The following is a 17,500-nucleotide window of genomic DNA, read 5'->3' on the forward strand; positions in this document are numbered from 1 at the left end:
TCACGCATTTTTATGCAAAAACCGTGGACGGTAAGTCTTGCACAGCGTTGGATCAGAGAAGATCGTGATCAGTCAAAATTGATTTAAAATATTTATGAAAGTCAAGTAGACTACTGCACGACTGATATTCGCGAGGTTTTATCAGTCGTGCACTAGTCTACTTGACTTTCATACAAATTTTTCGAGCATCAGTTAAAATAACCAAGCGAAAAAAACGCCGAGGAAAAAATTACAGGCCGGCAAAAGAATGGCACATTTATTTCCGAATCATCATGAAACTTCAAAGAGAAGTGAGCGGGAGGATGGAAAAGCTCTGGAAAAGGTAGCTGATCGAGTAGACCAGTGGCTGAAAGTTTGGAAAAGTCGTGGACGAACCGTTGCGTAAATTTAATGGGGCTATTTCTTTTTAATGTTTTTATTACCCTACGAACTTAAGTTCCAAGTGAATGCATGTTTTTAAAGTTCTTTTCCTTTACTTTCGTGAAAATTGAGGAGTATTTTCGTCCTCGTCCGCTTGAATAGTACGGACCTGCGTGGAAACTATCAGCGATTGAATTTCACAAAAAACACGCTCCAGAGGATGAGCATGACGGCAATGGGGAGATATTATACAAAAAACCAACCAAATGAAGATGACCCCTGCTTAAAACGTCGTTGCTATGCTCGAAAAAGGTTTTTTTTTCGGTAAAAACCTTTCATCTCTTCAACGATCGATCCTCTGTTGGGTTCCAGTCCTTGCCAGACAGGTCACGCAAAAGCGTGACAAACGAACTTTTCCATGAGCTTTGCAAAATCACATCGATTTTACTCGTTCAGATCATCGGTGACCCCTATTTTTTAAATCATGAATCACTTACTTTACTTACTATCTACAAAATATGATGAAATAAAAAAATTCTCACCGTAAGAAGTTATCTTTTTTTAACATTTTCTTTCCTCGTGCAATCGAATTCCGGTAGTGGTTGCAACGGATAGAGCTTACGAAAACACTCGTCGAGGATGAACTCTACTGTTCACCACATCCCTAGCGGCATACAATTATCTAAAAATCTCACTCCTAAAAGCCTATGCATGAAAACTTTCACTCCAACAGTTTATTTTTATGATTTTCGATGGATGAGCAGATGAGCCTACATCTCGCTATTATGACCGATTTCTCGAAATTAAGGCATTTTTCTACTGCCATTTTCTCCGAAACAAAGTCGGTGGCCCCCTTTTTTTTTCATTTTTGGAGTAAGTACTTTATGACCTAACTCTAGGCGAGAAATGAAGAAAATCTCACCGTAGGAAGATTTTGGCGCGAACGTCCTTAAAATATAAATTCACGTTCCTGTAATCAGTTTGTGACCATTTCAACCTTTCTCATATGACAAGGGTGTGTTAGTTCCTCAAAAATGGCACTGGTCAGAACGGCGCTTAATTTTGGGGAGAAAATGAACATTTATCCTCAAGTGCTGACGTTCTTCATAAAACCTCAAATTTGTTTATTTCACGTTGTTGTTTTTGCTGACGATGGCAAAGAAATGGACAAAAGGGAAAAACGTACGTACAAAGCGTGCAAAGCTATTTTTTTTTCCCACTAAATATGCAAATATGTTGCTTAAAGAAAGGGTTTCACAGTTAGGCGCATGTGCCAACCATGACGTCAATAGTTTGGTTTTAACCAATGGAAAACGAGTATATGATTGGCGGCGAGATGTAAACAAAGATGGCTGTCTTATGGCTGTCTCCTCGCTGTCTCCAAGCAACGGTTTGCGCATACTCATTGCCCCAGTAGGGTATGAGGTCATTCTTGTACCCTGGACACTTCAATAGGTCATACATGTACTATTACCCGGACGGAAGGACCCTGTTTACGCGCCAGGACGACCTCCACATGTTTTGAACAGAAACTGAACTAAGACTTTTCTCCTTGTTGAGAAATGGAAGAAATAGAGAAGAAGAGGAAGCTAACAAAGGTGTATCTTCGATCTGTTCTTATCACCAGCGGCACCAGAGGAATCCCTCTTCGCGAACTTAACAAACAGTATAGTGTGTTTGCATTCTCTAACATACCTTACGAGGAACTAGGATTTTCTTCTCTGGCAGATTTCATCAAGAGCGTACCAGACGTGGCTTCCTTGGAAAGAGACAAGGATGGTCAGTTAGTTGTGATCGCAATTCCAACTGAAGCAGACCAGCACATTTTTAAACTAACTACAAAACAGCGCAAACCGAAAAAACGTGCTAAACCGGCAGCTAAACTTCGGCGACCAACTTTTTCTAAGAAGGCGTTGGAAAAAAGGCCTTTGATCGCCAACAGAGCGAATGTAATTGCAAGGCCACTTCTTTCAGTGAGACCATTTGTGACTGTGCCTAGCCAGCCCACATTTAACACAAATCGATCATTCACTACTGCTGCCTCTCTAAGTGGGGCTTGTAATGCTCGCTCAGGTGCTGCGAACCGTTTCATTCCTCCACGAATGATGAATAAGGTAGTTAATCAATCTTCTGCAAATAGAACTGTAACGCAGAGAGGATCGTCCGGACGATTACAAGTACACGTGAACAATTCATCAAACACAACTAGCTCTAAAAATGCTGAGGTGTCACAGCCTGTTATTGACAGAACTGTAGTGGAGCGGGGTATTGCACGCCAAGTTGAGAAACAAGCACAGGAAATAGTTTCTTCAAGTAACAGAAAGGTCACATTGATTCCTCGCCAAGGTATAACAATATTATTTATTCAGGTTGAAGTGCTACTATGACAAAAAAATAACTTCTTTTTTTTCTTTACATTTTGAAAGTGTGTTTCCTTACAAACACCTGACTGGCAAATTTTTGCCCTTTTGATTGTGCTGTTTACTGTGTAAGTTTTGGATTTCACAGCCTCGCGTTCAGAACTGACCTAGGAGGGTTGGATCTAGGGGAAAGTGACGTCATTTACCCATTAGCTTTAATGAGCCTTCAGGCTCATAACAGAGACTTTAACTTTTTACCTTACAGTTGTAAATGCAGCTTATTAGGGAGTTTAAGCATGCAATCTTTTTGAGCCGTGGACGGCAACCGGAAATGAACATTTCAGGACAGTAGTTCCTCCCAGATTTTTATCATAATCATCTCAACAATATAAAGGCAGTAGTCACAAGACAAATTAAAAGGAAAAACAGCTCACTTCCGGTTGCCGTCCGCGGCTCAAAAACGTTGCATGCTTAAACTCCCTATTATATGTGCAAAACACAAGTTTAAAAGTCTGAAAGCCCAAAAACTCCCATGCTGCATATTAATTCAGCAGCGTACTCAGAAGTCAGACGCATTGCATTTTTAAATTAGTGAGTCTTTGACGTCATTTTCTCCTCGATCCAGCTCTCTCAAGAGTTTAACCCATTGACTCCTGGGGTTGCCCATTGACAAGTAAAATCGTCTGGCTGGTTTTGCCAGTTCAGGCGTCAAAGGGTTAAGGAAACAATGTGGTGGCTGAGGCAGGCCTTCAACCAGTATCCCTGGGATTGACAGTCCAAAGTGCTGACCAGTACACCAAACGTTGAGTTTGGTGGTGATGAAAAGGCTACTACTACAGTGAAAATGATGCCCAGCTTATAATGTGGCAAAGATAATTTCCATTGAGGTTTGGCGGCAGGCCTCTTTCCTGAACAGAGATTGATTGTAGATTGCGATCAACAACAACTTTTTGGTTATGTGACCCAGACTATCTTGTATTGCATGAGGAACACCGGTCAGTCATTCAACATTGTGATGTTGTGTAAAGCTTGTTTACAAGTGTAAGTTTCTTAACTTGATTGATCATGAAAGGTACATGAGCTAGCAACTATTTTTCCAATTATTGTTTTGTCCACAGTTTATTTGCCAAAAGGCTTCAGCTACCAATGTATAGAAACTTCAATGATTTGTGTCCTGTGAAATGAGATTCATTTTTCTTTTTATGTTTTAGATAAATCCTTGAAAAAGAAAATTTCTGGAGAAAAACCAGTGAGTCCAGGTACAGTTTCTGCACTTTGCCCTGAACAATTTGATATATATAATACCTGTACATTTGAACTGTGAACTTTGTGGTTTGTTGACTTTGGATAACAATAATACCATTACTGCAGTACAGATACATGTAGGCTGTACCTCTCATTTGTCTGACAATATCATGCTGTTTTCAGGCAGCCAATCAGATTGCACCATTGACATGTGCTCAAAAGTAGTCTTGTTTTTGTCTTATCCCAGTGCTTTTGACATGGCCGCTTTGGAAGTTTGTTTGCGGAACTAGTCGTTAGACCAGTTGAGTTCCAGGTCTAGGGTATTTACTGAATGTATTTACAGTTTGGAAGATCAAGTACTGGAAAGAGTTTAGTCTAAAGCAGAAATTGCCAGAGAAACATAAAGCCTTCTAGTCTAGTGTTTATGGCATTATTTTTACAATTTTTTCACAAGACTATTTTTGCCTTATTTTCAGACAATGAAGTATTTTTGAGAATAAAAAAGGTGAGGTACACTGTATATTGTTCCAGTGCTGTGTGCACCATTTGCTGCAGGTGTACCTTGTTGCAAATGAGCAATTTGCAGCTGTGTGTAAAAAATAGTCTTTAACATCAATCAGATAGTGAAACATTAACATACAAGACTGTATTTTGAGGTAGTACCATAAGTCGAAGCCTGTTGTTTTTTCCAGTTAAATTTATGCCCATCTGCTTCACACGTGGGCCATAAAATACAGTAATTGAATTGACAAAAGATTTGCTGCAACTTGGAGTTCTGCAATCAAATATTTTCATTCAAATGTTCAGGAACAAACAGTTTTGTCCAAAATTTACTTTCAGCCAGGGTTGCTCATAATCCATAAATGTTTTGCCACAGCACAGATATTACAACTACTGTTAATTATCATGAGGATTTGCCAAGAAGGCAACATTGAACATGACTTTTGTGATCTCATTTTCGTAAACAGAATAGCTTATATCCCTGACACAGTCCCATACCGATCCACTTAATAAAATTATTAGTGGTTATTGAGCTGTGTGGTATCTTTGCAGTTGATTGATGACAAACCCAAGGGAATTTGGTTTAAAAGAATTGGTGCAGAGTACAAGAAGTTGTATAATGAAGAACTGGGCAGTGAGATACTGGAAAAGCTAAAAGAATTACCCTCTATTGCAAGATGTGAAAAGTAAGTTTGAGTTTTGGCCTTATGTCATGCCATTTAAATTGAAGTCAAGATTACTGTCTTGCTTAAATGAAAACTGAACTCTGACTAAGTTCTCAACTTTTTTAAATTGCAGTTATCTGGGAGACAATGTTATAGTCTATCCGTCAAATCTGGTATGAAATTAAAGATTTCAATATATTAGTATGCATACAGTTCAGATGAGCAGAGTTAAGACACAGTAGGGAGTCAGTGAGTGAGCCATGTGAATCACATGAGCTAAAACTAATGGAAACCTAACCATGATCTTTCTTTAGGCTTAATTTAGAATTAATATTCTAAAGGCAAGCATACATGTAGTACTGTAAAACTGATTTACCGGTAACATGGCCTGTATGGCTTGCATGGCTCACAGATCTCTAATGAGGTGTCACGAATAATGTTGTTTTAAATAATGGCCAAACTCTAAGTCAAACCGTAATTTAACCTTAATTAAACCTTGCTTAGGCTTAATTAAGACTTTATTTTCTAAATCTAAGGGTCATGGAAGTGATTTGATGCTCCTCACCTGTATGACTTGCAATGCTCGCTTAGTCGCAGATTATCTGCTACACATAAGACTCATAGAATCAATTAGAAACCCAGTGGGAGTAGACTTTCACTCAGCAATTCAGAAAGCATGATTGAGGTAAATCAAGGTCTACCAAAGACAACTTCATAGCTCAGACCTGACACATCTGCATGGAAACTCAGCATCCAGACTTCTCTATGCTGCATCCTGTAACAACAATGTGAAATATTTCCATAATTTTTATTCACCTGCAACATAAACAGTTAATGACATTGTACGTAAATGTTTTACCAGATAGAGCAGGGGATCCTACAAGCATAATAATAGTATTGCAAGTAAAACATCCATGGCTTGGAGATTTTTTTGAGCATTAATTATGTACTTCAAGAGGATGTTGAAATATATTTTTGCAAATGTTCATTTAAATCCAACCCTTGAACCCTTAAGTAGATGGACATATTCAATAAACTTGTGTAATCAACTTTTGTTTCCTTTTAAGGGGAAAGATGACCCACCCCGGGAAGCTAGTAGTAATGAGATGAATGGGGGTAAGCAAACTTGTTTTAATTGCATCATACTGTAATGCAATTTCATCAGTTATGTCAAGGGTTGCAAGTGATTAGAAGCATGATGATTTTAAAAGGCATCAGCAGGATTTTCAATAAGAGCCGGCAGCCGGTGAATTTTGCCAGCTATTGCACCTGAATGAATTAAAATGTTATTAAACTAAAGACTGAGATTGTTGTTGTTCTTGGAATTACAATTTTTTAAGGCTTTAATAAAATTATTTCAACTTCTTTCCCAGAATCTATAAAGTCTGTTGAGCTTTATACCCTTCGACCACAGGAGCTTCCTGGTATGGGGTAGGTGCTTCGCGAACAGTAAGCTATATATGAAGGTCATGTTTTAATTGGGAAGCCATCTTGGGTTGTTGGACGTAATGTTTTCATTGAAATCAAGCAATAAGATTCTTTTTGTTTGTTTCCTAAAACTTATTATAAATGATCCAAAATCCCAGTTTGGGTGGTTTACTGATCAAATACTTCAGTCAGTGTCAGAATAGGTTAAAACAGCCGTAGTAAAAGAATGGGAAGCCCTCATGTCATCTTCCCAGGCTCACTGAAGGTGCTTTCCTTTTGTCAGAACTGGCCGGCCAGACCTGTCAGTTTGCAAAGAAAATGTATCAATTTGAAGGTACACTAGCATGATAACCCCTCACATTCTTCTGGAAGAGTATATGTCATCCTTGAAGTGTGTTAATTTGAAGGTGTTATAGAGTTATACATGTAGTCCTTCCAAATGCCTGGTCTGGCCAGTCAGTTCTGTCTAATGGGAAGTGTCCTTAGACAGGGGTTACAATAAAATGTGAAGTTGGTGGCTGGTTAAAGTACATGTAGAGTAACTGACTCTATCAACGTGCGACATATTATAAACAGCCCCCTTTTCTGGGAGTGTCTGTTGGCATGCCATTTTAATAAGATTGCTTCCAAATGCCATATTTCAATAGCAAAATAATTATTGATGATCATTACTTCATGGTGTGAGTTTTCATTCATGATTTTCAATCTCAGATTTGAAATAATCTGTTTTAAATTTGTCAATTTTGTGGGCAGGAAAAAAGGTTTATATGGCTTCAAATTAGTTAATGAATTAATGAATTTTAAAATTGTGTCTTTTCAGGTCTGTTTTAGAGGTCACAGTCTCCCATGTTGATAGTCCAACTCATTTTTTTGTCCAGTATAAGCACAACTGGAAGCAAATTGAGGCTTTAGGGACGAAGCTAAATATTTTCTTCCAGGTCAGATTGAAATAATTTTTTAATCAAAAATAGGTTTTTGCCCAGAGAAACAAGGTTTTAACTGCTCTTCAGTCATTCTTATGTAATTAGTTATTTCTTTTTTCAGAGTTTCATCTATTAAGCAACATTTTCACCTCTTCTAGTATAATTGTGTTAATTTGTTTATACTTAGAATACATACTTTTCAATTTTTAAATGGAGATTTGACTGAAGTGCAGTCGAAACATTGTCTTTTATTACCCTTCGTTTTTACCTTGAATTCAAAAAGCCTTTCTACTTTTAGGTAGACGGCATGGATGAGTGGAACTTGGGAATTGAAGTTTGACTTCATGTAATTATGGGGCTCCCTGGTGTCAATTCTGTGCTGACCACTAGCTAGAGTTGAAGAGTTGCTTGCATCATTTTAGACATTCTAATAAGATTACCAGCTTATTTTCCTGTAATGCAGTCTTTCGCATTAAATTTTCTTTTTTTAAGAGCACTCACTCCCAGAGCAAGTGACGACTCTCGGAGAACACTCACGCAGTATAACCAACTGTCTGTTTTCATATCTGAATGGAACCAGAAAATTACCGGTAACAAAAAAAAAATTAACCAGAAATTTAAGCCAAAATCGGTGCCGTAAAAGTGACTCTTTTTTAAAATACTTACAGTAAAATCTTTTTTTTTCGGCAAAAAAAAAATTAACCAGAAATTTAAGCCAAAATCGGTGCCGTAAAAGTGACTCTTTTTTAAAATACTTACAGTGAAATCGTTTTTTTTCGGCTACACGTATTTTGTGCTAGTACTCTGTACTGTACACGTAGAGTGCCTTAGGCTCGTAGCAGACTTTGTATACTCTGTACTGTAAGATTTGAATTACTGGACAGATTGTGCACTTACATGTATGTGTGCAAGTGGGAGGTGTGGTGTAGAAGAGAGGCTGTGTACAGAAAGAGTTAATTTTAAATCTTGTTTTTGGGAGAGACGATATTGTCCTACATTTCACACAGTGACTGTACATGCTCTTTTTGCTGTTGTCTCAGTTTTGTTGCAATTCATTAATGTTTTTGTGACTAGTGTTACCGTAACGGTAACTAATTACTGGCAGAAAAATAATAACCTCTCTATTTCCACGAAATGCAATTTATTTAACTGTAAACAACGGGAGAAAACTTAACTCAAGCTAGCAACTACTCTTAGTACAATCTCACTACAATTAACTAGATGCTTCACTATGCTTATCTGACCACAGGCAAAGTACTGTCCTTCTCTTTGACATAAAAACATCCTGAAGACCTCTTTCACAGTATCGCACTCCACAGAAACCAATTCTAGTCTTGACAGCAGAAAGTCAGAATCTCACACGAACGGGGAAATCCCTTCACTTGTCACTTGTCACACAATATCACTTGGAAATCACAAACAGGGAACGAAGTCCCGAATCACAACAACAACAACCTGACCAGAGAGCCACTTATATAGTATCCGAAGAGAGTCTAGAAGTTTCCAAAAGTTACTATTTACAGCTATTACAATAAACTCTATTTTTAAACGTATGAGTCACAAACTATTTTGAAACTGATGAGTCTCAGTTCTAGAAAATTCTTGAAACAACACATTGCATGACATTGACCTTAGCGAACTTTCCAGATAATTCCGATCCTTGTAACACTAGTAAAAATGGTTTTACCGCTTTCTTGATTTTTTCTAAAATTTCAGTCCAATACAAGCGAAGTCCTTCCTACAGCCAAGCAAGGAATGTTTTGTTATGCTCAGTTTACTGAGGATGATGCTTGGTATCGTGCCAGGATAACAAAAAGCGATGCCAAAGGAGACATGGTGGAAGTCATTTATGTTGATTATGGCAACCATGAATCACTGCCTTTATCGCGGTTGTGCATGCTAAGGAAAGACCATGCTGAGTTGCCTATGATGGCTGTACTTTGCGCACTGGAAGGTGTAGCATCGTCAAGTGGGGTGAGATATGAAGATATAAAGTGTCAAGGGTAGTTCACAGTAGTAAGGTTTTATGTATTCAGATTCTTTCCGAAAACGTAATAATTTTCAGGAACATTACGTAGTGGTTTGCTTCGTAACACAGGTGCTTCTCACTGTTCTGTAGTTTTTTCCAACTTAATTCTCCCCTTTGATATAACTATGTTGCAGGACAAATGGAATGATGCTTCAATAGCAAGATTCAAGGAGCTTTGCGATGTGGAAACACTAAGTTTGAAAGTTGTGAGAACTGAAGGTAGCCCTTGATGTTCAGTAGAATAGAATTAAAAAACTATAATTATAGTAAAAAGATTGTTGATGTGATTCATATAATTATTATTGTTACTTCAGTCTGTTCTAAGCAATTCTAGATTGGCTGTGAAAACAATGGGTTCTTTACTTCCATTGTGTAAACACCAGGCTCACAGTGACCGTTGAAGAGCCAATTAGGTCACAGCTAAACATCTCGAGTGTAGTGGGGCAGAAAATTCTTTACTAATTATTGCATGAAGTCAGAAATCACGGATTGTCATGGATTGTCGGTGATTAATTTTAGTGGACGCTATTCAAATGTAAACTGAAATACAATGCAAAGGTTATTCAAACTAATTACTAAGTTTGACTGTGTCTGTGGGTTGCCACGATAATCACTAATGTGTGAAAAACACACAAACCAATTATAGTTTCACAATGACAAAGTGCTTTAAACTAAACTACGAGAAAACAACGAAATTGATTTACCGATAAAAAAAAATTGAGATGCTCCTTAGCACATGAAAGGAATTATCAATAACAAATGAGTAGGGCAAAAATACTATTGACGGAAGTACAAAATCAATATATGGACATGATGACAATAATTATTTGAATTGGCAGTACACATACTTGCAGAAATGCCGTAGCAAGTGAAATGTGACAGTGGGAGAGTTACTAGAAATGTCTTGAAGCAGGAACAAAGCTACAGCTGTAAGACTTTATAAAAACGTTTTTGACTACTATAACTGTATTTTTGTACTGAAAGGACAAAAGGCGAGATTTAAAGACTAGGGTGTTGTCAATGTGACAAACTTACATGTGTAAGATCTACACTTAAAAGGAACTACAAAATTTTGAGGACTACGAAACTATTGTCCCAGACAAGTACTTTTAAAAACATGAGAATTGAAGTACTCACATCGGTTCTGGTTTGATCTCTAGAGAGCTAAGGACGACTTTGAAGAACCTTTCTTACTAATAAACGCACTCTACTTAAGACAATAAGCTCTAAAGACTATTAAGGGACTCCTGGCAAAATGCTGCTATTTTTACTAAATACTTCCATTTGTAAAGCTAATGAGTGGATGTAATACTAAGTAAACAAGATTAACGAATCAGGAAGAATCATTGGCCATCATGAAAAATAGATAAGCCTCACATTGGTTTTCGTTACACAGTGGTTAGCATAACATTATTTATTGAGTAACCAAAAACCTCCTTTAAGTGTACAGCAATATAAAGGCACTGTTTTGCTTAAATTGTGGCAATGCTCTTCTGAATGAAAATAAAATTCAGCCACTTCGGATGGTCATGCCCATCAGGTTGTGATAATATTTTTCCAAATAATAGTTACAACTTCTTGAAAGGTGTTGAAAGAAGCAAAACATCTACTGTTACAGTAACATTTGCTCCCTCCTATAAAAAAAGCAATTGTGACAAAGAAAGAATGTAATTATCATAAAATAATGTCAAGAGTAGTTCAGGAAAGAACTGTTTGCAGATATAAACAAATGCTGCTCTATGACATAAGACAGAATGTTAAAATTATTGTATCCTACACTACATATTTCAGGTCATTACTTGTATGTTGAACTCAAGGATCCTACTGGAAATGACCTCAGAACTGTGTTGCAAAAAGAGGGCCATATAAAAGAAGAATCTGACAGTTCATCAGCTTCATTGTCGACAAGTACAAGTACAAGTGCATCTTTTACATCCTCATCCTTGACTGGCTCATCTTCCACAGATTCATTTTCTTCTATCACCACGACGACGTCCTCATCTTCATCTTCATCTCACGAACAAGCAAGTTCTGTCCATGCCCCCATTTATGCCAGGTATTAATAAATATGAATGAGCTACACTGTCTTGTTTTGCTTTGTATGGAAATTCAAAATGGTTTATGTTATGTATCTTTTTCCCAGAACTGAGAAAGAAACAATGGAAACTGAGGCAAAAGTAGCAAGTGCTCCACGGCCTTTCCTTATCAACAGGTCATTTTCCAAAGAAGAAGAGGTCCAGAAAATTCCTGGTTAGTGTTTGGAAATTTGCCAAAAGCACAAAATGAGAAAACTAACTTGTTTCTTTTTTAGCTATTCCAAAAATTGAATAAAGGCCATCTTTTTGCAAGGCCTTACCATTGCGGTAACATAATAATAGTACATTTGTACATCTTGTCTGGAAACAACAATAAATTGTTCGTTATTAATTAATGATAATACACTTTTTCTCTGCGGATTCAAAAATTTTTATGTCCATATGTAACCTATTCAAATCAAATTTCCCCAAGGCATCCACACATGTTTATCTGAATTTGTTGTAGTATCCATGACTCCTCTGTGACTATTGTCAACAGAGCATGTGCCATCAGGCAGGTAAGTTGGCGATAAGAGAAGTGATAGCATTTATTTCAGTTGCCATGTTTAATAGTTATGCTGTAAAAACTGGATCTGAGTTTGGACTCAAACGTGGGAATTCCACTCCACTTATGTTTCACATGGTATGGGACATACTGTACAATGATGATGAGGCTTTTGACAGGGAGGGACATCCCCTGATCAATGCAGGAACATAGTATTTGGTCAAAACCAGACAATATCACCCAGTTTAAAGATTAAAAACAATCCTGAATATTGTTGAAATTGTAATATAATGAGGCTTTTTGTTACCACTTCTTGAGCTGTTTAAGTTTTAAACAATTAAGATAGTGCTTAACTGCTCCCCAGTTAATGAGAACAACTGGACATCTATCGTCCAATCATTTGTCCACAATGCCTTTCCATCATTGCCAGGGCTGTGCCCAGCAGTGTCCTGTGGCCACTACTAGTGACTAACTTTTGCCCATGAGTGACAAGGGGCTCTTAAATTAGTACTAAAATTAATTGCTGATGGACACCTTGGTTTTCAAAGTTTCAGAGCTTTGGACGCTCTAAAACATTTCGGAGAGCACAGCCTTCACAAGAGTTTCAAATCCCACTTCTCATTGGCCTCCTGGAACAGTTGAACACCTGTTTCTCAATTATTAATAAATCAATCAATCAATCAATCAATCAAAATTGTGGTAAAATAGCACCTGTCTGGTATTATCTAGCCATTTCTTTGTACAAATGCGAAAATGGTTGTGACTCAAATTGCGCAGAACATTAAGCAGTGTATACATGTGACATTGCTTTCAGTTAAATTTTTTGTTTTTATTTGCAGAGAGAGTTCAAATTCCAGATGAGGATTACCTGGATGTGTTTGTTTGTAATGTTCACAGCACACACAACATTTGTGTCAATCTGTCAGGAGAAAACTATTCAGTAAGTGTGGCTATTGTATTAGTTATAATAATTTAATAATAATTATTATTATTTATTATAATGATTCCCTGCCAAGTAAAAATTTTGCGGAGCACTATAGCTGGATACAAGTATACATGTATTCTTATGGCAATGGGTGGTAAAAAGACCCTGCTGTAGGTGATTTGTGACAAGCCTTCTATTGCCTTTATTTTTCATTTTAAAGAAGGCTTATAAATTTTTAATTGCTCCCTTCAATGTTGTTGTTGTTGTTGTTTTTTTTTGTAGGAAAAACTGACAGCCTTGGAACAGAGCATGCTGTGTCATTACGAAGACTCAAATTCTGAAGGTGTGTTAATAATCTTGCTTCATATCATATTCACAAGAGCTCAATGATTATGTATCACTAAGAAAATGTGACCTGCTTTTTCCATAACCCATTGACCCCTGGGAGTGAGACTTGACAACGAACGCCGGACGATTAATATTTTTACTCATCAACTGGAAGATTCCTCTGTTCTTTCCATTAACCCACTGACTCTTTGGGAATGAAACTTAACAGATTTTGCTCTGTCTGATGCCAGACGATTTTACTCGTCAGCTGGTGTAGTGGTAAGGTGCCTGACGAGTCAGTAGGGTAATAGATAACCCCAAAACAATACGTTTCGTGTTTATCTGTGGCAGTAACCAATTAGACCCTTTCAAGCTTGTTTTAAGCACAGATGAATTTTCCATTAGACTTGTTATGGTTGTCTATTTGGAGGGGTTTGCAAGTGGGTATTTTGAGAGCACATTTCTTGTAGGTTTTTGGGATGAATAAGTTATATTTTCCTTCTCTTTGAGAGTTCTGATTTCCTTTGAAGCTGACAACATTCTTCCACAATGCTAATCTTTATCTGGCCAACTAACAGAATTTAGGTGTAGAATTTTAGTTGATCATTTTTCATAAACAGCGGTCAATTTGTGTTGTTATGTTTATGAGCCCTACTGGCTTTGTTTTGGTTGAAATATTCTCTCAAAGTTTTGCGCGTCCCAGCAAGGCTTTAATAGCAGCATTAATAATAAAAACAAAAGATTATGAAATAGGGTATCGTGTTTGCATGTGACTAAGACTGTGTTTTTGGTCACCCTCAAAGAATATATGCTTTCACTGGGTTGCATTCCATTCAACAAGGATCTGAACCGTTACATGGCTATATAGCCAGACCTTGAGCCTTCTTAGCAGCAGTTACTGTTTAGATCAACCCAAAAAATATATTTACATGTATATAAATGTCATTAAATTATTATTTTCTTCCTTCAGAGGCAATCCAAATTACTCCTGGTGGAATATTTGCTGTTTATTCAAAAGAAATCCATGCAGAAGGCCTGTGGTATAGGGTCAAAGTGCTTAAACTCAAGGGAGATGAGGCGCAAATCGAATATGTGGATTATGGAGAGACTGGACCAGTGCCTATATCAACATTAAAGAGTATTCCACAAAGATTTTTGGAATTGCCATTCCAGGTTTGCTTATCAGGATGTGTCATTTCAAATCAACATTAATTTTGGATTAGACACACATTTTAACCAATAACATTGCTGATTGCTAAAAGAACAAAGTCAGAGAAATTTTGGTGTTTGTTCCTTTCAGTGTGACAATGGTCTACAATTGCCAACAGAGGGTTCTGTAGGAGATCTCTCCAGTTGGTTAATAATTATTATGTTCTTTTAGAATCAATAGTTTCAACCACATACCAGCGTAGGTTGATTTAGTTGTAGCATCTGTTAGAGCACTTCAAACCTTCTTAGACTGAAAATGACAAATTACTCCAGGAGGTCATCATTATCAGACTTCTTTAAATTAAGCTTGCCAACCAGTTTAAATTACTGGTAAGCACTTGCAAAGAAAAGGAAAGCCTACCATTTAACAAAACTCTGAGATAGTTAAAAAAGTTGATCAACCAAACCAACCAAAATGATTGATCCAAATTTATATAAATAATTATTATAATATGACAGTTACAGTGCATCTCTGAGTCGGTCCTTTCTTTTTCTAGCCATGGCATCCTCCCTCTTTAATATTCACAACATGATTATCGCTGTTTGTCCTTACTCTCCTCCATGATACCTAATGATCATCATCATCTTCTTCTTCTTTGTTTTGGTATTGTGTGAGGATAACTTCTATCTTTTGGTATTCTGTTGTCTCCTTTGCTGAAAAAGTGGGTAGTTTCATTTTATTTTAATTAAAGTGTTTAGTACATTAACACATGAGCTTTATAGTTGTTGTCAAGGAAAGACGCGAGCAAACGTGGTTACGAAAAGTGCAATAAAGTGCAAAAATAAAGGCATAAATATCTTTAAGTTAGCATTTCATTTGTTGAAGGAATTGTCTCAGGATGTGGGACTTAATCCCCATAACTTGAACTTTAAATGAACAGCCAAAATGTTATTTACATGTACCTTTATCATTTTGTTATTCCTTTCTTTTTTTGTGTATAATTTCCTTCTGCTTTCAAGATGTACAGGTATTCTATGTTTTCTTTGTATTCAAAGTAGACTCAAACCTGGGTTGATTCTGTAGGCAATTGCTCTCAGTTTGCATGGTGTTCCAAAGACAAAGAATTCAGAGGTGATTCTTAAGCTCAAACGGTTGACATTGAATAAAGACCTTGTGGCTGAAGTAAAAAGGAAGTAAGTGCTAGTTTATTTATTACAGATGCTTATATCTTTATCATAATTATTAGCTAAAACAACATTAATTTAGTTTTTTTGCATAGAATACCGGTAGTTTACTTTCTAAAGAAACTGTGGTGCTGCATTGGTTGGGAAGTGAAACTGGGTTGATATGGTGACTCGCCTACTGTAAAGAAGTTTGAAAGCTGACATTTACAGTGGCCAAATTACCATATCAACCCAGTTGATAAACCCAGTTTATAGGCTTCCAAGGACTTTGACACAATGATATAATTTAGAGGAATTTCCATTATTAGAGAATAATCAGACTGCTTGGCTAAATTGTGGATCACCAGTATTATTTTACAGAAAAAGTTTGGTTCACTTCAAGTCACTTTACTTTTAACAAAATTTAAGGTTTCAATGACACAATGGCGAGTTATTTACAGCCTTCTCAAAACCGGCCGGTCAACGGCTCAATGAGCCACCTCCTCAGAAAGTTTGACCGTCTCCTTCCAGTCAGAAAATGTCTCATTTTTATAACGACAGGTGAGACAGAAAAAAAACAGACAACACAATTTTAGCTGTAAAGTAAAGTCACTGGAGATGATATAAAGGCTTAAAAAAATGCTTGTTTGACGTACAAATTCACTTCCGCAATATTTTTTTGCCTGGTGCACATGAAATGTTTATTTAACTAACATTCCAGTATTTCTTATCAGACACCATGCAAGTGTCAATAAGATCCACCAGATTTCACTAAATTGCATCTGTGAGTGTCTAAATTTCAAAAATTTCCTACGGGAACATGCCTAGCTTGCGCCCTTTGGGCACCCGCTTGTCGATCACCCCAAAACGCAGACTGTGGACTGTGCAGACCGTGCAGACCGTGCAGACCAGGGGAAAAATATGGCGTTACCCTCACTATTATTGAGAGCTAACCGTAAACAGGCTAACCTAAATGTTATTTAGGCCTAATTAGGCTAACTGAATGTTATTGCGTTCGAAGAACACTTCCTAATTTCGTGGGTTTCCTGTGAACGCTAGCGAAAGCTCTGAGGTTTTTTTGGGCTTTCTATCGGGCGGGCAGTTATGACGTCACATTCTCGTTGCGTAAAGGATTCTGCCTCGTGCGACACAAAATTCTGTCTTCTTTGCGATCATCGGGTGTTGGCGAACGTGTTGTTGAAGAATTTCGTAGCTGCTGCTGTTTTCTCGGTAAGTTATTTTCTCAATGTTGTTGAAGAATTTCGTAGCTGCTTATCAAAGCCTGAGGGAAGCGTGTGCCATTTTGGGCTTTCTATCGGGCGGGCAGTTATGACGTCACATTCTCGTTGCACAAAGCATTGTGCCTCATGCGACACAAAATTCTGTCTTCTTCGCGAACATCGAACATCGGGTGTTGGCGGACGTGTTGTTGAAGAATTTCGTAGCTGCTGCGGACGTGTTGTTGAAGAATCTCGTAGCTGCTGCTGTTTTCTCGGTAAGTTATTTCTCAATGTTGTTGAAGAATTTCGTAGCTGCTTATCAAAGCTTGAGGGAAGCGTGTGCCATTTCTGGACCTTGTACGTCAACCAGGACGTGTTTCACTCACTGCTGCCAGAGTGCGTCATTGCGCCCTGGGACGCACTCGTTTTTCTTTTGGACGCATAGAATATGGGACAAAGGGTCCAATTGGACGAAAAAATCGAATGTTTATGCAAATTACGAACGCCAGGAAAAACATGCAATTCCGTATTTCACAAGGAAATTGAACATTCCCATTTCTCACAACGGAGAAATGATTGAGTTCCTTAAATTCCAAGGTAAGCTACTATTTTCGGATTTTTGTA

General features: G+C 37.5%; 1 protein-coding gene across 2 annotated transcripts in view; it reads left to right on the forward strand.

Moving 5' to 3' along the window:
* Positions 1 to 1,836: 1,836 nt before the first annotated feature.
* The window catches only part of LOC138032195 (tudor domain-containing protein 7-like), a 34,009-nt gene continuing 18,345 nt past the window's right edge, over positions 1,837 to 17,500 (forward strand). For both annotated transcript variants that reach the window (XM_068879808.1, XM_068879809.1), the window contains exons 1-16: positions 1,837 to 2,706; positions 3,932 to 3,979; positions 4,442 to 4,470; positions 5,019 to 5,152; positions 5,265 to 5,304; positions 6,199 to 6,247; positions 6,505 to 6,562; positions 7,380 to 7,497; positions 9,199 to 9,456; positions 9,646 to 9,730; positions 11,303 to 11,567; positions 11,655 to 11,761; positions 12,931 to 13,031; positions 13,299 to 13,359; positions 14,314 to 14,516; positions 15,577 to 15,686. In XM_068879808.1, coding sequence (XP_068735909.1) covers positions 1,923 to 2,706; positions 3,932 to 3,979; positions 4,442 to 4,470; positions 5,019 to 5,152; positions 5,265 to 5,304; positions 6,199 to 6,247; positions 6,505 to 6,562; positions 7,380 to 7,497; positions 9,199 to 9,456; positions 9,646 to 9,730; positions 11,303 to 11,567; positions 11,655 to 11,761; positions 12,931 to 13,031; positions 13,299 to 13,359; positions 14,314 to 14,516; positions 15,577 to 15,686 — 2,450 coding nt within the window. In that variant the 5' untranslated portion in view covers positions 1,837 to 1,922. The remainder of the gene's footprint in view (positions 2,707 to 3,931; positions 3,980 to 4,441; positions 4,471 to 5,018; positions 5,153 to 5,264; positions 5,305 to 6,198; positions 6,248 to 6,504; positions 6,563 to 7,379; positions 7,498 to 9,198; positions 9,457 to 9,645; positions 9,731 to 11,302; positions 11,568 to 11,654; positions 11,762 to 12,930; positions 13,032 to 13,298; positions 13,360 to 14,313; positions 14,517 to 15,576; positions 15,687 to 17,500) is intronic.

Source organism: Montipora capricornis, chromosome 14 (assembly GCF_036669925.1).
Source record: "Montipora capricornis isolate CH-2021 chromosome 14, ASM3666992v2, whole genome shotgun sequence".
In the NCBI taxonomy this organism is placed as follows: domain Eukaryota; kingdom Metazoa; phylum Cnidaria; class Anthozoa; order Scleractinia; family Acroporidae; genus Montipora; species Montipora capricornis.